The 21,073-nt window shown below is 40.4% G+C and overlaps 1 protein-coding gene across 1 annotated transcript in view; it reads right to left on the bottom strand.

Annotated features, from left to right (window-relative positions):
* Positions 1-205: 205 nt before the first annotated feature.
* The window catches only part of LOC121504511 (serine/threonine-protein phosphatase PP1-beta catalytic subunit), a 39,354-nt gene continuing 18,486 nt past the window's right edge, over positions 206-21,073 (bottom strand). Inside the window, exons 2-8 of the mRNA XM_041779324.1 lie at positions 9,855-9,986; positions 8,653-8,883; positions 7,187-7,291; positions 6,921-6,992; positions 2,999-3,150; positions 973-1,107; positions 206-753 (exon numbers count right to left, since the gene is read on the bottom strand). Of these exons, the coding sequence (XP_041635258.1) occupies positions 649-753; positions 973-1,107; positions 2,999-3,150; positions 6,921-6,992; positions 7,187-7,291; positions 8,653-8,883; positions 9,855-9,986 (932 nt within the window). The 3' untranslated portion in view covers positions 206-648. The remainder of the gene's footprint in view (positions 754-972; positions 1,108-2,998; positions 3,151-6,920; positions 6,993-7,186; positions 7,292-8,652; positions 8,884-9,854; positions 9,987-21,073) is intronic.

The following is a 21,073-nucleotide window of genomic DNA, read 5'->3' as shown; positions in this document are numbered from 1 at the left end:
TCTTATTTTAAATCAGTGCTCAGCTTTCACACAATTTCATTTTTTCCCCAGCAGAAATGGGCCTCCATAAAATTCACCTTAACTAGTTCACCTGAGGAGTTCTCCTGCAACAGCTGGTTAGATATTTACATTTTAACCTTGTTGTGCTGTTTTTGTTTATGTCATGTTTTATCAGCCAGAAGAAGCACACAGAGCCCTGCCGTGATTATTTCTTGTATTATTTATTGAAAACCCAGCAGTCGTCAGTAATTTTCCTGTAGTGCCCGTACAGGCAGGCGGGGGAGTAAGGGTATGTGGTAAACTAAACTAGCTGTCATTCTGTTGTCAAGAAAAACAAAAAAGGCAAAAAGACAAGACAAAAAAGAAAAAAACACTCTGATATGCTACAGAATGACACCTCCGTTTTCTCTTTTTTCAACACTTGTTTTTAAAAATGTTACACCGATGAATGCAGAGAAAGAAAACCGAGGAAGAAGAAGAAGTGTGACAGCAACTCAGAGAAAGAAACGACAGACAGGTTTGGGCATGGTGGTTTTCTCCTCTGGTACGTGTTGCTCTGACTTTATCTGTGTAGTGAAAAACCGACAATCTCTTCTCTCTCTCTCTCTCTTTCTCAGTCGTTCTCTGTGTCTCTTCCTCCGGTCGTCTTCATCGTTTCTTTGGAGTTTGGGCTGTGCGAGGCGGGGTGACGGGCCGACCAGCATTCATGCCTCCGTACTGGTACTTTGCTTTCTTCTCAGACGGCTTCAGGATCTTAAAAAGGCACAAAAAAGGCAAATTAAGCTTACATAGCATGGAAAACACCTTCAACTATCATATTTGACTTCTGGTACCACCACTGTTTACTTTTCAAGACTTCTACTCTTTATTTTTAGGCCTCTTTTCACTCCTTTGCTGATATTGTACCTGTAAATGTGCTCATTTATCCATTAAAACATAATTTAGGAGTTTAAAACGGTGATCATTTCCCACCTGGAAGGAGCACATCAGGGTTTCGTCCACACTCATCATGCCTCCAGCGTTGTCAAACTCTCCACAGTAGTTTGGAGCTGAGAACAGGGTCACCAGCTGCCGCTTGGCAAAGAACTCATAACCATCTTCTACCACCTGGGGGCGCCAGACACACAGTTAAAAACATGAACAACATATTATTCTTTAGGAAAGGCTTTCTTAATGGATGTTTGTTGATTAGGAGTCTTCATTAATCATAAAACATCAATAAAAGTTCATATTGGGAGGAGAATCATGTTTTTTCCTCTTACTATAGGTACATTTTCCTTTAATTGTAGAGTCTCAGTGACTATTAGGTTTAAAAATGTTCCTATATTGATCAGATTGATCTAAGTATCTGACAACAATACAGAATGGATTCCTGTTGGTTAACTTTTTTTGTACAAAAATTTAACTTAGGGTCAGATTGATACCTGGATTTGAAGACTTTAGTACAATGCTAATCAAAATCAGATGATTAAGATGCATGTTGATAACCCTGCATCATATTTAAACTAGAAGGACCTTCCTTGTTTACAGTGATCAGAAACTGCCAACAAACTCCTGCAAGCAGTCTGGATTTAACAAATACAATTGCAAAGTTTCCATGTCAAAAATGCTTGCAGCATATAAAGCATTCGTGTTTGGCACAATCAGGACTTTCCCAAGAGCTGGTCCTCCAGCCAAACTGAGCAATCAGGGGAGAAGGGCCTTGGTAAGAGAGGTGACCAAGAAGAGATCCTGTGTGGAGATGGGACAAAGTTCCAGAAGGACAACCATCACTGCAGCTCTCCACTGGCCTTTATAGTAGAATGGCTTAACTCTCTCCTCAGTACAAAAACATGAATGGCTGCTTGGAGTTTGCAGGAACTAGTTTGAGTTCACATATGCAGCTCACCTAACCTGACACCTGACATGTGTGAAACAAATCCATCTGGTAAACCTCCTATAGATGGTGTTTGGGAAAGGGCAGAGCCTTTGAAAAAAAAACGCGGAGGGGGATTGGATGAACGTTCTGTCTGTCACATCTTTACGGGCCAATCAGAGCAACAAAACGTGATGTCGTCGCTGAAACCGAGGTGTAAACTCCATAGAGAACTCGTAACATAAAAAATGGTGACTATAGACATGTCAGTACACAACTTTGTGGTTTCTGAAAAGAAAACAACTCACTGCTGTTCTTCGTTCTTCTTTTAACTAAGAAATGTCGTCATGTTCTGATAAAACTGGCGTTTTAGCAGCATCCACACTAATGTCTTCCGCCATTATTGCACCGGCCTCTTGTTCCTGCTTGCTTACATCACGACTCTACCGCGCCCGAAAGTACTGCCCCTCATTGCTGATTGGTCCTGTCACTTTCTAACCTGGCCCAAACTGTGCAGACGGGAGCTGTGCAAGATGAATTCGCCAGTGAGAAACACGGAAACGAGCGAATCCATCTGCTTTGTAAGGTTAGAGCTCACCCAGGTCAATTCAAGAAAATTTCAGGATTTTTGTGCAAGTGTGAATGGGGCTCAAGTTTGTGTAATATGACTATCTGCAGCTGGCAGACCATTTCATGTCAGAATTTAGGACAAAAAACATGCCAGCTTTCTTTGTTTGATTGCTTGGCAAGATCTATTGCCAGAGTAAGTTCAGTTGTATACTCCAACTAAAATATACCTAGGATGTTAAACATGGATCCTAGTACATCCCAAATTTTCTGCAAGGTAAAATTTCCGTTAATTTAATGGAGTCTGGTGGCCTTAAAGAGCTTCATCTGCTTTAAAAAAGTACATTATATAATAAAAAGAAGGTCCGTGTCTTGAATCCTTACTGTATTGTTGTGTGAGGCTTTTAGCAGAAAAAGCAAAAACTTCCTGTTCCCTCTTACTGTCTCCTTTTGTATGGCACAATCTAGAAAAAAATACAAATTCTGTAGTGTCTGCTCTTTAAACAGCCCTAAAAAATGTAAAAGCAAGGCCTGGGTTTATTTAAGTGGTTAAATCACTAGGGTGTTTTCCTGTACCTGGTGGGCTCTGCATATGAGGTCCAGGTCGTGGCGGTTGAGGAACTTGCTGACCACATCAGCCCCGAATGTGAAGGACACGCCGCGGTCGTTTTCCCCCCAGCCTTGAACGTCTTTGTCCGGGTCTGACCACAGCAGATCACACAGCAGGCCTGGAGGAGGAAACAGACATTAGCCATGTCTTTTTAACCACTTTATGCTCGCTGAAGAGGAGAAAAAGAAGTGATTCATCTTCATCTCCATTTTTGACCTGAATCAAGCAGTCAGATCTTGGCTGCAGCATCTCAAAGATTTAAAGTTACAATTGCATCACGTCATGGACTCAAACAGCGAGGATGACCATGTATACTCTCTCTGTTCTCATGTAGACTCACAGAGCCTTCATGACAGACCATAAGAGGATCTGAGAGAGAGTCTGAGCACTGACAGCCTTATAAGGAGAAGAGCAACCAGGCACAGAGAAGAGGGGCAAAAACTCCCACCAACACTGCTTCATTTCCACTAAACATTTCTCAAGCAGACTTAGATAAAAACACCTGTAATGAGACAACTACATTTTATGACAAACACAGAGCTCAAACATAAAAAGAGGCTGGTACTGCAGCATCTTTTACCAGCCTCTTCGCCATACAAACACATCTGTGCTGCCTCACAGAGCGTGAAAGTCTCTGTTTATGTTGTGTAGGGCTGGAGATGTTCAGGCAGAGGTGGAGGAGGTGGAGGAGTCGTGTCTAAGTTAAGACAGTTGAGTTTACTCAGGGGCTAAAAGTAGCAGCAAACCTGCGTCACTCCGGGAACTTTCTGGCCTGTTCGGGTCGATTTCCTGACCGGAGAAGTTTGATAAATACAGGACTGGATTTATTTTGATCCCTGCACTGTTCTCATGAGAAACTTAACAAGACGGGGAGATAGAACAGCTCAACATGTCAGATAAGGAGTGGATGGAACTGGAATCACAATGGGATGTCTTTGTTAAAGGTACAATATGTGAAATTTTTGCTGACATCAATCAAAAAAACGAATCCTGTTAGCCGAGTACCACCATGACAGAGCTGCTGTGGTATATATGACCTGTTTGACTGCTGTAGAAAGAGTGGATGTTTGGTCAAAGACTGCTTACTTGTGATGAACCACAATCATTCTCTGCCATCTGCTGCATGTTTTCTTGTCTCCAAGCACCAATGTAACGTATAACTTTATATCTAAAACTATAAGAAGATTTAGTCTTCAGAATTTCGGCTGCATTTTGTGCTTCTTTTCCAAGTTGATATTTCTACCACTGTTTCAAGTTTTCCCCATTTGTGGATAATAGCTCTCACCGTGGTTCACTGGAGTCCAAAACCCCTAGAAATGTCCTTTTAACTCTTTCCAGACTAATAAATGTCAATGACTTTGTTTCTCATCTGTTCTTGAATTTCTTTAGATGGCGCCGTGATGTCAGGGGCGGAGCCAGATGTTTTAAATATCCAGTGCCAAACCCAAAACAAGGAAGTCCAGGGGGGCGGATCCCCAGAAATCTTTAAATTATCAGGCAGCTGCATGCACTATTTTTACACAATTTTAGGCACAGATTTTGATTTAAAATGTCAACAAATCTACACATTATTTTGGCAAAAATGAAGCCATTAAACCTGAAAAAAGTTAAATGTTCACATTAGTTTCTTCTTAATCTAATTGTATTAAAAGTGTCAGTATTATTCTAAAATCATGCTACATCAAATAATTTTTAATGTTTTTTTTCTTTATTTTGCTTCTTAAAAATGTCTGTTTATTTTCTTAGTTTCATTGTTGGGTAGGGTAGGAATGTGTTGTAAAGGTTTACCATTACACCTGCATTTTCAAACCTTAAAAAAGTGAAACTTTGACCTCAGAAATTACCCATTGCAAATCACCTTAATCAGTTTGTTTCCCACACGTATACTGAAAGCTTTTATTGCCAAACTTAATTGTCAACTTTTATTTTTTGTCTGTATATTTGCATTGCCCTTCTTTGCACTTTTTGACCCTTTTTGTTATTTTTTTGCCACTTTTCAACCATTTAGGCTGCTTTTTTGCATCAAATGCCACTTATTTTGCCACTCTTTGCTGCTTTTCCTATTTTAACCACCTTTATGCTGATTCTTGCCCATTGTAGCCACTTTTCACTATTTTTTTACCACATTTTTTTGACCATTTTTGCAACCTGTCACTTCATTTAGTCACTTCTCACCCATTTATTACCCACGCCGATGAAATCAGCAGGGGGGTTACGTAAAGGGTTCCGTATCTTTGTTTGTTTCTTTGTTTGTATGTGTACAAGAAAACTCGAGAACGGAAAGTCGGATCTTCACCAAACTTTCAAGGAATATTGGAATAGTGACAGGGAAGATTCGATTAGATTTTGGTGATGATCTGCACACCCGTTCGGTTTTTCTCGGTCTTCGAAATTTTGAACACCATAGTAATCAATAGGATTGTGAGTTCCTCGGTGGCGCTGCTTAGGCGTAGGTCTGCCGCCTCAGGCGGCCATTCTAGTTTGGTATTGTATTCTGGCCCTTTTCACCGTTTGTGCCACCTTTAACTTATTTTTATTGCCACTTTATCCCATTTTTGCCACTTGTCACCACTGAGATTGTGGCTCTTGCAAAGGCTTTTTTATAACCATTTGGCTTCTTTGGTTGAGCAGGGTTGAGTAACACTGACTTAGAGCAACATTATGGAGTATTTATTCACAAAATTGCTGAAAATTATATTTTCAGAGCAATGTTAGAATAATTTTCTATGCTGCAATGAATGTAAACGTTCTTAATGTTAAAAAAATATATATACAATTTTTCATGATTATTGTCAAGTTTAGATTTAAGAATCAGCCCCATAAGCCACCCTCTGGCTCTGTCTGTGCTTAATGTGCTGCTTTTTAACATATTTTTGCCTACTTTACTTTACCAGACAGGATCTAATTAAGGGTTTTCTGGATTCAACAGGTCTGGCTGTAATAAGGCCTAGGTGTAGCATCTGAAATTGAAATTGAATTTCCTCCCAAAAATGTGGTTAAGCACAGTTAATTCATGACTGAACAAGGCTGGGTGTCTCTATTCCACATAGGACCAGCCAGGTCTGGATGTCTTTTTCCCTTAATAATGGACATCATCATTTAAAAACACTCGGGTTATCTTTGTCTAAAATTAAAATTTGTTTGATGATCTGAAACATTTTATTGTGACAAATACGCAAAAACAAAACATACAAAAAAATCAGGAAGAGGGCAAAAATAGTCTCACTGTAGATCAGATCAATTTTTGAATGCATGGCGGCCTCAAATGAACTTTGACCTTTGTAAATGTATGGCACATGTACAGCAAAATATGAAGACTGATTTGTAAATCATGCAAGAACAGGAGAGAATTCCATTTTCAATGCTTCAACATTCAGCGTCTTCAGTCCTCAGGTGTGTACAGAGTGTTAAAAAAACTAACAATATAGAGGTGGTCGTTCTCCTGTTCCAACTTTTTTGAAACATATTATAGGCATCAAATTCAGAATGTGAGTACATTTCAAAAAAACAATAAGTTTGATCAGTTTGGACATTAAATATCTTCTTTGGGCTGTAATAGAATAAAGATTGAAAAATCACTGCATTCTGTTTTAACTCTTATTTTACACCGTGTCCCTTTTTTTTTTTTTTTTTTTGGAGAGAAGGTTTGTGTTGTAAATACTGGTGTTTTAGTCAAACCTGTATGTAGAACACAGCCAACATTTTAGATAAAAACAGTGCTGAAAGTGTGTCATACATCAACAAAACGAACAGAATTGTGATTTTATGCCAGAAAAACTCCACAGTGATAATCTCCCTGCTCTGAAGTGCTCAAAAATAAAGTCTAGACGGGAATACGACGATAACCACCTGGCCCCTCCGTGAACATCTGTCGAAGTGTTGACCTACCTGTGTCGGGCACGTCTGTGGGTCTCATGATGCGTCTGATCTGCTCCATGGACTGCAGGTCAGGAGAGAGACCTGCAGACGACACAGACGGGTAAATCTCTTTATGAGAAAATCCCCCTCCTGTGTCTGAATTAACCCGCCGACCCACTTACTCCACATCAGATTTAATAAATCCAAAAGTACTGGCATGTCATTGCACAGGTCAGGTTTGTCTTTTAAATGTGGATATCAGAATATTCTAAGTTAGAAACATGCAGCATGAATACCTCCGTGACAGCAGAAGATCTTCTCGTCCACTATGGCAGCGATGGGCAGGCAGTTGAAGCAGTCGGTGAACGTTTTCCACAGCTTGATGTTGAATCTGCGTTTACCTGCGGGATCAACAAGGCAGAGAGTAAGGGGCCATGTAAGGCTGTTGGAAAGACTTCCTTTACTGTGTTACTTGAAAAGGTTTACATCATACTGAAACCGAGTATGATTCATGCATTCACCAGTGAGTCTGACAAACCTCTAACTTGCTAGCTCTTTAAAGGACATGTTTGTCCAGTTAAATGTAAATTTGCATATCAGAGAGGACTGGAGGAGAGCAATGAGTCCATCAAATGATTCATGCAAACTCCCACACCCTGCCTAACTTGCAAAAATATATTGATGTATTTATTGTTGAATTTTCTCTTTTTTTTTTTTTTTGCAAATTAGGCAGAGTGGGAGTTTGCATCTTTGAGGCCACTTGTTAACTATGCATATGCAGATGCATGATAGCTGCAATACACTCCCTGCATTTGTCTGACACATCAGCTGGATACATACCATCAAAATCCTCCTAAGGCACGCACTAGATGGCACAGCCAGCACATAAGACCTGCCATTTGTAGTAATGATATCATATTGGTGATTACACGTAAATGGATCTCAAAGAAACTCAGTCAAGTTTGCGACTGCATGATAGTTAAAGTAAAAAGGTTGGTCAGGACAAAGGGCTGAGCAGTTTTCTGTGGTACAAATGTTATAATTAGTTAATCCTCGAGTCTTAGTGGACGTTCGTGCAAAGTTTGAAGAAAACACCTCAAAGCATTCTTGAGATATCACTTTCACAGGCAAGAGTGTAAGAGTGTAAAATGTTTGAAAGTTATGATTCCAGATCAGAGAAACGCCGACTCAAACTTGAGCAGTAAAATTTTCATGCTAACACCAAACACTTTAGGATTATTATGATAAACAGTCAGCCGCACGAAACCTTAAAATGGGGGACAATCGAGAGGGAATTTCATAATTAATGCATCCTAACATTAATTGGAAAACCTCAATTTATAATGCTTTCATCACCAATTACTCTATGTCAAATATCAGTATGTGTTCAGGCACTTTTTCTGTACAAACAACTGCTCAGATGCATATTTTCTGTACCAATATTGAATCAAAGTAGATGATTCTTGGGATCTGACTTTAAATTTTGGGATGAAATGTTGGCTTTAAGCGGTTGAGTTTTAAGTTTTAAGGCTTGTTTAATCAATCTGAACCTGTTAGCAGAACAAAAACATAATTCTAGTGGACATTCTCTGATCATTTAATCACACGATTAGTCTAAACATGTTGATTCCAGCCGGTTTCTCCACCACAACTGCCGCTTTTGTCACATGTTTGTGTGCTGAGCCGTAAACAATGGATCAAGATCTGCCACAAAGAGAACTGAAAATAGACGTCCGTGTGCTTTGGTGCCTCAGAGACTCACACTCGTCGTAGAAGCCGTAGATGCGGTTGATGGAGGCACACTCGTGGTTGCCCCGGAGCAGGAAAAAGTTCTCGGGGTATTTGATCTTATAGGCCAGCAGCAGGCAGATAGTCTCCAGAGACTGCTTCCCTCTGTCCACGTAGTCGCCCAGGAACAGATAGTTGGCCTCTGGAGGGAAGCCGCCGTACTCGAAGAGCCTCAGCAGGTCTGTGTACTGTCCGTGGATGTCACCTGGAGAGAGAAGGCACAGACATAAAATGATAACTAAAAGATCAAGTTTTTAAGCTTCATTGATATAGTTTCACATGCAGGGTAGGGCAATACTGTTCAAAAATAAAGTCACGGTTGTGTTAAAATGACGGTAGAGATATTTGGTAAGTGCTTTGAATAAACTGCATATAAACTAGAACTACCACCTGGCAGTTATATGCATCTCATAAGTTTCAAATTTCCGGGCAGTGAAAGTCCAGTGGTGGGTCAAGAACAACAGCTGGGGTGATTCTTTAGTACTTGACAGAAGCCTCTCCTCAGTGCAAAAAGCATTAAAGCCTCCTTGGCTTTTCTCATGGAGTTTTTTGCAAACTCCAAGTTGGCTTTTATGTGTTTCGCATTGAGGAGAGGCTTCAGTCTAGCCACTCTGCCAAAAAGCCCAGATCAGATCAGTGGAAGGCTGCAGTGATGGCTGCCCTACTAGAATTTTGTCCCATCTCCACACAGATCCCTCTGAAGCTCAGTCAGAGTGATTATCAGGTTCTTGGTCACCTCTCTTACTAAGGCCCTTCAGCCCAAGAGTCCTGGTTGCACCAAAATTCTTCCATTTGAGAATTCTGGGGCCACTGTGCTCTTGGGAACCTTAGTTTTTTTGTAGATCTGCAGATCTGTTCCTGTCAACAAGCCTGTCTCTCAGCTCTGCAGGAACCTTTGACCTCATGGCTTGGCTTTTCTTCTGATATGCATTGCCAGCTGTGAGGCCTTCCATAGAGGTGTGTGCCTTTCCAAATCATGTCCAATCAATTGAATCCTGTCTCAGCAATGACCAAGAGAAATGTGAGGAACCTGAGCTAAATTTAGTGTTTTTCTGAATACTTGTGTCGTGTGATGAAACTCTAAGGATGGATAAACTATTTAAATGTGATTTTTTTGGTCCCTTACACCCAGCCATTCTTAGAAGAACAAGTCTGCTAAAATAAAAGGTTACTGACCACATATTTTGAGTGGAGCCTCCAGCTCCAGAAGGATCGGCTGGCTGAGGAAAATCTCTCTGGATTTGATGCAGAGGCCGCGGACCTCGGCCTCCGTCATCTGGACGATCTTCCCTGGACGACATCCTCGCACTGCAAGGGGAGAGAACACAGAAGAGCGTCATTAATGCAGAAGTTACCTTGGCTTTCAGAGAGAGAGAGATTTCTGTCATTAGTCATTTTAACATCATGAAGCAGTACAATTCCTCCCAAAGGGTAGGAATCCCTGACGACATGGTGATTTATTCATCAAATTTAAAGAGGAATGTCCTGTAAGGATATGAAGCTAGAAAAAGCTGGATATGAAGCTAGAAAAACAAAGATTTTCAGATCTTCAGGCCAAAGCTTGTCATGTTGAATACAGTTTAACCTTGCAAATATGTAGATATCAAATCAAAACACTGATGCAAACATTCAAATATAATACAGGAGGCATGGTTCCTTCAACAGAAGAAGGATTAAAGATGTCTGTTTTCGTATTTAGCTTCAGCGTTAAAGTTATCAGGCATCATCAAGTAAGAGTCCAGTAGTTCTCCTTTGTTTTCCTAGCTATGGCTTGGCTGATTGTCACATAACCGTGCTCATTTTGTCCCCCAGTTTGTGAGTTTTTGAAGTCAAATTAAAGATTAATGGAGGAGGCAGAGTTTTGTAAACAGAAAGAGGATGGAAAAAGCTTGTGTGCACGCTTGATGTTGTTGGGATTCTTTTTTAAAAACACTTCCTGTTGTGTAACAGAGGAAAAGAGGAGGGGTGGTGGGGTTATGGTGCTAACATGAGAGTGGAGTAGATCAAAGTTCTTCTATAAATGGAAGGACAGGACAATTTGGAGGTTAAAAATTAAAATGCATAAAGCAAAAAACTCAACTTTTTAAAATTACAAAGTTATGATATTGTGCAACATTTTTGCTAAATGTGCACTGAAAGTTTTTCTGAAAACTTGAGTGAAACATTTTGCAGAGTGGTCACATCACAAAGTGAAAAAGTTTGCAGTATTCATGAACAACACTCCAGCCTGTCAGGCATTTCCACACAAAGTACAGCAACTGTCAGTCCTCTTTAAAAGCTGATTCATCCAAACCAGCAGTGACAACAAGCTCATAAATCTGCTCCAGGGATTTGTGTTTTTCACTTTCCCTGCAGTATTTCCATGTTCTGCCCCTGCCCTACATTCTCCTGTGTGCTCAGATGAACGGCAGCGTCACAGACACCACAGAAGTGGGCCACCGCTGACTCAGACCGCCACTGTCAGATGACACCCCACAGCAGCATGATGGAAATCCTAGCAGGCGTCAAACGCCACTTAATAAGCAAATCAAACAAGACCGGGGTGGAGGAATCCTGCAGCCACACAGGCGGTGGAGGAGTCGGGGCTTGAGGTGACTCCTGTCTGCAGCTGTGGAGGTATTTAACGTCCAGCTTTTAAAGGACGACAGCAGCGTGTGTAACATGAGCCTGCTGTTTCTGCTCAGAGATCTCTGGTGGTAAACACTCGCTCCTGTCTTGTCCTCTGCAGACAAACAACCTGTGATCACACACACCTGCTGCTATTTTTAGGCTGTGTAAAGGTGAGACTTCACTGGGTAAAAAAAAAAAAACAAACAAGAAAATACACTACAAGTCAATCACGTGGAGGGTTTATTTTTGACATGACATTACACTGGGGAAGGATATACTGGTATCTATACCATTATCAGCATTACCTCTGCCACAAGATTGATTTTTACAGTAGCACAGCACACACACGAGGCAAAACTGATGCAGCTGATAGCTCAACCTTTCAGCTACAGTGGCTAAAAGAAGCTTAACAGAGCAATCCAAGACAAACAGTCCAGACTGAGCCTGGTCTTCTAAACATTTCTGCTGAATACCAAAAGAGCAGATAATGATGCACCAATGTGTTAGTCTACTATGACACTGGCATAAGTGGATGGTTGCCCTGTTAACGGTCATCAGCAAATAATGGGACATGCACCAGTGCAGTAGGGCTACGATGTTAAGTTTCCTTTTAAGTTTCATTTCTCTCCTGCAGAGTTGTGTGCTGCTCCTGGAAATACATTAATTCTTGATATGGCTCTTTCATAATAAAAGTACTCACACAAAATAAGTGGGGAGCCATTTAATGCAAATCTAAAGTGAAAGTTTTGACTGTGTGGTGCACATCCTCCAGCTGGCTGTCCATGACAGTGTCTGCAGCCAGTGCAGCATCTTAGATGTGGATGCAATCCAAAAAATCTGGGACACGTTACACATTCTCCCCTTGCCTACTCACGTTTGCATGATGTGCAGGTTCAGTTGAGAATAAAGCAAAACGACTCCACCTGGTGGAATAGTCCAATTTACATGATGCAAACATTCGTGGAACAAAAAAGATGCTTGCAACATATGCCTCAGACTATGATATCCCTGCAACTTTAACTGTATAGCCATGGGAATAAAGCTGAAAACTATATTATGCCTCTCTCTCCTTTTGATCAGCTGACAAGAGAAGTCAGAGCCTCCCATTAAGCCAAGCATACACTGTGCAATCTGAAGCAGACTCTATGACAGTTATAGCAGAATGTCAGCTCATACTGTGCGACAGAATCACTAAGGATGGACAACCATCATGCACGATTTATATGCTCACACTATATGGTCCGATGGTCATGTACGAACTGTGAGTGAAGTCAAGAAGGATGGTGACAACTAGGGATGGGTACTTTTCTCCTTTGAACTGGTACAGTACCGATTCCCAGTACCTGTGAACTGATACCAGTACACAACGGTACCCATTATGTACTTTTGAGTGTGAATAATATGCAATAATAAATGTTATATAACCTCAAAACTTCCGAATTTTCAATATCAAAACACTATCAAATATTAGTGTTTTAAAAAAGTGTTTTTAAAAAATTACTCCAACATGGAAAACCTAAACTACCATAACTACCCAGTGTTTTTCTTTATATTGCACAAATGAAAACCCAGCCCACTACCTCCTATTCCTCTAATTTCCCCCCTTGGAAAAATGTGTGTTGGGGTCCATGGAGGGAGAATTAGTTTAAAACAAATGAACAATAGAGTATGGAGTCAAAATAACTAAATAAATTAATAAGAGGTATAAAATTTTACCGATTATAGTATTAAAAATGAAAGTAAACAAACTACTTCATCTACCATGAACTACGTGTACTGCACATCCTCTTTCCTCATGCAGTTCTCTTTCCAACAAAACTAAGATGTCATCTTTCCCTGGTAAGAGCAGAGTCTGCTTCTCACTCATCAATCAATCATGTGACCGTCCACGCAGAAGCATAAATGTCACGCACAGGGTCCGTTACGTCTCTACGTACGGCTCAGGGTCTCTACGTAAGTTAGAGAGATGGAGAGCAACTTTAAGGACACGGTCACACTAGGCAGTCCTCACTACGCCTTAATTCAGTCTCTGTGAGGTGACTCAGCGAACAAACGTATCCTTTTACCTACTATATTTCCGTGGTTGATATCCACAAGATAAACAGGCAAATCACGGTGTTTCAAGTGAGGATTCACTACGAGAGAGCGAGAGGGAGGGAGGCAAATGAGCAGGAAACAGTCGGAGCCGATCAGCCATGCTTGTTTTGTTGATTCAGTGAGCTGCTACCGGCATCATTACTCACGTGCGTGCAATGCTGCGTTTGCTTCCGGCATGGAAAATTGACTCTTCCACTCTCTTGCAGTCACAAGGATGCATTTAGGTATCGAAACATGGTACCATTTGATTTTACGTGAATCACTACTCGGTAGTACCGACGGAATTTGGTCGGTGCCTATAAAAGTACCGAATTCGGTACCCATCCCTAGTGACAACAATGTGAGGAGTTTCCTTTGAAAAAGTCTGCTCGCTCTCTCTCCTGCTATCTGTATCCCACAAACACAAACACCACCACCATGCATGTCCACGGATAAGAATACTGTTTGCTCATTTATTTCCTTTATTAAAGCAGGTGTGGAAGGCATTAGAAATCATTCCTGCTGTCACGATGAGTTTGAAAAAATACCTTTAAGTTGAGGATTCTGCTCATGGTTCTGCTCTCACTATGGGAGTGTATGGAACCATGAACCATACAACCAAAATATCAAACATGTCAGAAATCCATCTGATTAGTCAGAAGCAGCTGGTTGGGTTGTCATGGGCCATTGATCTCCTGTACACAACATGCCAAACGCCACACAATCGGACCAAAAATCAGCACGACTTCTAAGTGAGTCACGTAACTAATAATTTGTGGTGGATTTGGATGAAATTTGCACAGTGTACGCCCGGCTTTAATTGGCTCCATACTTATTTTGTGTGAGTACTTTTATTATGAAAGAGCCATATCAATAATTAAGGTGTTTTCAGGAGCAGCACACAATTCTACAGTAGAGAAATGAACATAAAAAGGAACTAAACTACTGAAGTACACCCACCCTGGGTTTTCAAAAAATGCCACCAGCTGTAAAGGTGCAGTATGGAATATTTAGCTTACCAGCATTTAGCAGAACAATCTAGGTGAAAATGAAACATGATACTCATATCTAAATTAGTGTTTAATGGCCTGAATACAAAAAAATGTTATTTCTTTAACTACCTCTGAATACGCCTTTCATTCATACATAGGGAGGGTTCCCTACACTCACACCACAGAAGGAACCAAATAAGAGATACATTTTTTTTTAAATTGCCACAGTTATAACCAGAGAAATGAGCATCACATTCCAGAATTGACTGCTAGATGTTGATATTGCCAATTTTACACACTGCACCTTTAAAATCAAAACATTATTTAGGTGGTTTAATTCTTGTTGTAGTGAGATCTGAACACAGAGAAACTTGCAACAGTATTTCCTGATGTCCACACAAGTTGTGAATTGCAGGATTGTTTTAGGGTGGAGTTAGGTGGTGGTGCTTATACACTAAGATATAATGTTACTGCAAAGAGCCGAAAAATGCCATGATTTCAGGTTATACTGCCCAGGCCTACCATTAGCCAATCATGTGGAGAGGTTTTTACCAGCCATTATGCCCTGGTGTGGTTTAGAAACATGCACACATTGTACTGTTGGTCTTCAAGCACACAAGCAAGGAGTGTCCACTGAAATGTGTGTGGAGAGAGATTTCACACCCCTCCCTTTCAGGCCAGCGATGACGCGTTTGCAGGTCTGTGCTGGCTCAGCTGACGGGGAGGGAGGCCTGATATAGGACAGAAGAACAAACATCTTAACCAGCAGCTCCAGCCTGGGAGGATCCCCTTACACCTTCTGGTTAAGTAGAGACAGAGCAGGGATCACTCACAAACATTTCCCCCTCAACTCTCTCTCACACTCACAGTGACCTTGACTTCAGATCGTACCACTAGGGGCTCACGGGGAGGTATCCCAGCATCCTTTTTTCTGTCACCACCGCACTGCAGCTTCCCCACCGTAGAGAAAAAGAGTGAGAGATACGAACAGGAGGTGGTACCCACATCCCGTCACCATAGCAACCCAGCAAGACCAATTTCCAGGCTGCAAGGTGTCGGTGAGCGGGATGTATCTCGAGGGGAGGAAGGGGAGGCGGGGGGCTGATTTGCTGATAAAGTGGCATCTCCGCCAACGCACGCCCTGCATACTAACATGTAGGGAATGTGCCAACAGAGACCAGCACTCACATAGTCAGTGACAAGAAGAGAATACAGAAAGAGCATCAACAATCCAGCAGGAAGGAAATGTTCTCAGCGCACTTTTGAAGTATAGTTTTAGATTCCGATGGAAGAATTAACAACTCAGAGATTTCTGACTTTAAATCCCATCAGTGAATTCTGGAAACACAACAGAGACTCGAGGTGTTGCACAGTGTTTTGCAAAGTCAGAACAAGTCTTCAGTTGAACCAGATTCTAACCTTAAATAAACTAAACCCAGACTTTTTCCTATATTCACCATTTGTTTTTGTATCCTAAATGTTTTGTGTTATTGTGTGGACAAACCTCAATAGCATCATCATTGATGCCCTAATGAAAAGAAACAAATCTCTTTTAAATAAAAGATTTTTATATTGCTTCAGAATGCCTCAGATATTCAGATTATACTCCATTTTCATATGGACTTTGTTTGCAAATAGCCTAGACAGTAGGGTTGGGCATTTTTGGGTTTTTTCCAACACTAGTGCTAAATTAATACATTTTAAATGGTGAAGTTGACTAAATGATGACTTAATCAACACTTTTAAGAGAAAAAAAGGGTGTTAAAGTCTCAGTTCATCTTGGTCTTGGTGCAATCTGGTCTTGGGCATATCTCGGTCTTAGATAGTGTGGTCTTGACTATAACACTTGTGAAAACGAAGGTACTTCTACTAGGTGCACATGCAGCAACACTTGTAAACTTAAAGGACTGTGGCACTTTATGTTACAGCTTAAAGGCATTTCTGGAGGCTGTTCTCTGACTATTGGTCCAACTCAGCAATAAATTTTAATTAAATTTACAGATTCATTTTAGCCGATACCGATATTTAAATATGCTCTTTGGACAAGAAATTTCAGTCCTTTGTACACACTTAAAGGTTTGAGGATGACCAAGAAAACAAACTTGAAAGTTTAAAGAATGAGGATAAATAAAGAAATAGACCTATACTGACATAGGTCTGTTAGTTCAGCCTAAAATTCCACTAGTTTATCAGTATATATGGACAAAATTTACAGTCGATATATGCTGAAATACACAGACAAAATACCAGATGTAAATATCGGCAGAAATTTTGATATCTGCCGATAACGATATCAGACCGATAACATCATGCATCCCTATAAGAGAATACTAAATATTCCTTAAATAAGACATTTTAAGTGCTCATAAAGGTAATGAAAGAAGGCTTTAACATAAAAATCAGTGTTTAAGTTCCAAAATGGGGCATACTTTGTAGCCTACTGCAAGTTCCTCTTAAAATGAAGCTGAATATCGGGTATTTATAAGCGACTTTTTTCTCTGGTTTTATAGAACAAACAAGGCACTCGCTAAAGGAGCTTGTTTTGCTAAATTTACACCGCAGTGTAAGTTTACCGTATGTTAAGTTTCTGACTGATGTTACATGGAGCAGACAGCTGATAGATGTGCATCAATCATGGCACGGTGAGATGGCGTTTTTATGAAAGGAACAAATCTGTGTGCATATATGCACTCATTCAACACCGCATTCCTCTAACTTTGACTTTGCACAGGAGTTTAATAGCAGCACATTCATTTCACTCTCTGATTGAGTCTCATGCGCAGACTGAACAACGTGGCAGAGGACGAGCTGGGCTCGCTTACGTGCATCAAAGGAGTTAAGCGACGAACATCACTTGGAAGCTGGGTAATCAAATGACCACAGATGCTGAACACACTTAAATAGCTTGTGGGCGTAACGTCAACAGACTCAATACGCTTTAGAAGAGAGAATCACACACGCGTTTATTTTAGTTTAACCACAACCGCGTTGTTTATGCTATTACATAATAGCACAGCCTGACATCATGATTACGATTACAATTCAATTACAGTGCCATTTTGCCTTTTTTATATCTAAAAGTCAATCCATCACAATCTCTCAACATGAGGTGCATATGTGAAAGGCAGGCTGCTGAAAACTGCCAGCATAACGACTACTAAATGTCAAAAACAAGCATGTTTGAGCCACTAAAATGGCCAGAAAATTCTGCTTCTGTAAATCTGTATCATTAAATGTTATACTTTATTGCTAATGCACCTGTTTTTATGGGTAGGGAGTTCATTTTTAGTTCGCAAAAAGTGCCTTTGAGAAGATTTTTAGTAAAGCACGCCAGCTCTTTGTTAGTGTATTATCCTAAAAATAACAAGGCCTGAATGTCAAGAAATAATTCAGTAAATATTAAGAGTTCAAGCTTTAAAAGAGTTTTAGTAATGGTCTTGAAAAAACATAAGAGTTATCATTAAAAACACATGAAAACACAACCTAATGACCTTTCATTTGCATGTGTTTGCAAGTGATCATGGTAGAAGCTAAAAATGCCCACTGAGGTGACAGTTTTCAGAGCTAATGGCCGCTCTAACGACCATTTATTTCTGATAATGACGACCTTGCTGCATGTTATCCTTCATGAAATGAAAATATGTCAACGTAAGCGTAAATTGCTTCATGACGTGTGAGAAACACTGGACCTTAGTCTGACCTTCTCTGAAAACAGCAGTAGATATTTTCTAAATGAAGCTTCAAATATTTCCCCACATTAATCAGTGGTAGAAGTGGGAATAAGTGGGAATAGTTGCATTGAAGGGATTTATAGCTTTTAGTAAAGCAGCCAAGATTAACACAGCTTGCTGTAAAAGCTGTTTTTGATATTCCAGTCTTGTCTGATGGAAAGCAATGTTCACCTGCATCTCCCAAATTCTTTACACAAGATTAGTGAAATGTTCCACATCATCTCACCTTATTTGGTCAGGCTCTCGTGTCTTTGTCTCAGCTTTAAAGTTTGTGTTTGGTCACAGTCTGATCTTTTCAGTCCGAGTCTTTTCTCTCTCTTCATCCTAAGGAGATCCAAGCGCTGACAGCAGCTGCTCTCTCCATCTAAACTTCTCTTTCCCAGACCGTCTTTTCCCTCCTCCTAGTCCGTTTTATCTTTTTATCCTTTAGTTGCATTCTTAGCTGAGCCTGAAGCCCCGGGGGGTCATCGTCCTCCTCCGCCTTGTCAGTGAACTGTGCTGACGTCAGAGGGCAGATCGGTCTGTTCCCCCTCCCGGAGGGGCTTTTACATTCCAGGCGGACCCTAAGACGTGAACGGCTCTCACTGTGTGGAGGCAAACTCTACTTTCTGAATCAACATCCAACACTATTATTTAAACAGAACTTTATTTTCCAAGGTTTTAAAAACAGGGTCATGGATGATTCTACGTCTATAAAACTATGACTAACATGAAACTTCAGTGGGAAAGCATGCAAAGAAAACCACAAGGTTTTAGAAGCAAAACCATAAACCAGAGCTGCTCTGATTTTCATGCTAAACTCTGCTAATACTGGGAGAAATAGCTCCAAATATTACTTTTATTATGAATCAATCTACATGTTATTTCCTTGCTCTGTTAGATATTTGATTTGGAGCACAATGCCATTGTAAAAAACAAAGGAATTAAACATGACTTATTTGGTCAAACAAAAGTCTAAACCTTAACAAATACCAGCTTCAGAGCGATGAATCTGAAAAGAAAGAAACAGCAGTCTCAACTGAAAAGCTGTAATCAGATAACTGGCTGCCCCTTCAAGGCTAAGAAATGGATTATGACTCATCTTTAACAGTGGTATTGTGCACAGAGTATTGTGGGATCAAAAACTTTAATTCATAATGCATTCAAACCTTGAATTGACAAATCTTCAGTGTTCAGTACTGGAGAAAGTTTTCCTCTGGTAGCTGAATAATCAGCAGAGGTGCCCCCCTCCTCTTTAAAGCATATGTAAGGATTTTAGGTCTTATAATTACTACATAACTGTAACAATAATCTTCTGGCAGGAAAGGTTAAAGCTTAGGAAAAAACCTGATCACCTAAGGTCACAAGGCTAGAAAAAAAACTAAATATAAAGCAAGGAGAAAAAGGAATCATGGAAAGAAAAAGTCATATGCAAGCATGATCCAATAACGCCACCATCTTCTTTGGGGCAACATGGAAAACTGTTCCGTGGTCAAATTAATCAAAATTAAAATTCTTCTTGGAAACCGTGTCCTGTGGACTAAAGAGGAGCGGGACCATCCAGCTTGTTATCCTGGCACAGTTCTAAAGCCTGCATCTCTGATGGCATGAGGTTGCATTAGTGCCGATTGCGTGGGAAGCTTACACATCTGGAAAGAAACTATCAGTGCTGACAAGTAGTTAAGGTTTTAGAGCGACATATGCTCCCATCTAGACAACGGCTCTGTCAGGGAAGGCCTTAACTATTTTCAGCACAACGGCATGGCTTCACAGTAGAAGAGTCCTGGTGCTGAACTGGCCTGTCTGCAGTCACGACCTTTCATCTATAGAAAATATCTGAAGCACTGCAAAACCAAAAATCTGGCGATGAAGAACCAGGACTGTTAAGAAGTTTGAATCCTACATCAGACAAGAATGGGACAACATTCCTCTCACAAAACTTAAGCAACTGGTCTCCTCACTTCCAAGACATGTATGGACTTAAAAGAACAGAGGGTGCTAAACAATAGTAACATGGCCCTGTCCCTACTTTTTTAAGATGTGTTGCTGCCATCAATTTCAAAATGAGCTTCATGAAATGTTAAAATTTCTCAGTTTCAATATCTGATATGTTGTTTATTTTCTATTTTGAATAAAATAGATGCTTAACAATCATTTTTTTTAGTTACATTTTAAAGTTTGTCCCAACTTTTTTGAAAGTGGGATTGTGCATAACTCCTTAAAGACTTTAATTATGGCTCTCTATTTGGCTTTTTCCCATCCATTTTGTCCAGGGAAGCCCACAACTTGTGAAAAATATAGGCGAGCCCTCTAATCTCTTGATTCTGTGTTAGACGTGGGAATCAGGTATAAGAGACCTGGCGCTTACACAGAAAGTCTGAAAGCCCTGACTCGTTAACATGCAAAACAAAATGAAACTCAAGCCGTGTCACGGCCAAGATCTCACATGCCCAGTCTGAAACTGGCTCTAGATGCGATGCATAATCGTCTCCATAAACACCGATGATATCCAAAGCTTATGTAACTTGTTAAACTAAAGAGAAAGAATAGCTTGTTTTAACAGTCCAGCAGCACTGTACACGGCTTCCTCACCTTTGTTACGGTGGTTTAACTTTGTTTTGATAAATCAGACAGAGTTGGCAAGAATTTAAATCCAGCTCGCTGGCAACTGGCAAACTAATTCAGTAAATATTTGGAAGGATATCATGTACTGCCCAACCCAGCGTTCTGCTGAACCACACCAAAGTTATGCAACATACAGCAACTAATTGGCTTTACGCCTAACTTGGGATGATAAAACATCAGACAGAAAGAGGCTGGAGCTTTCTGAGGACTCAGGAGATTCACACTCTCATCTCCCAAAATTGAGAACAGCTTAACATTTGGGAAAAAAAAATTGATAACTTCAAACCAGTAGAATAGGTTAACCTTTTGTCTTCAATAACACATCTCAAGTCACGAGGGGAAGGTTATCTAGAAGGAGTCTTTCAGTCATCATCTTTTCAGC

This window comes from Cheilinus undulatus, linkage group 22, assembly GCF_018320785.1.
Source record: "Cheilinus undulatus linkage group 22, ASM1832078v1, whole genome shotgun sequence".
NCBI classification, from domain to species: Eukaryota; Metazoa; Chordata; class Actinopteri; order Labriformes; family Labridae; genus Cheilinus; species Cheilinus undulatus.
This window is presented reverse-complemented; position numbering and strand designations above follow the sequence as displayed.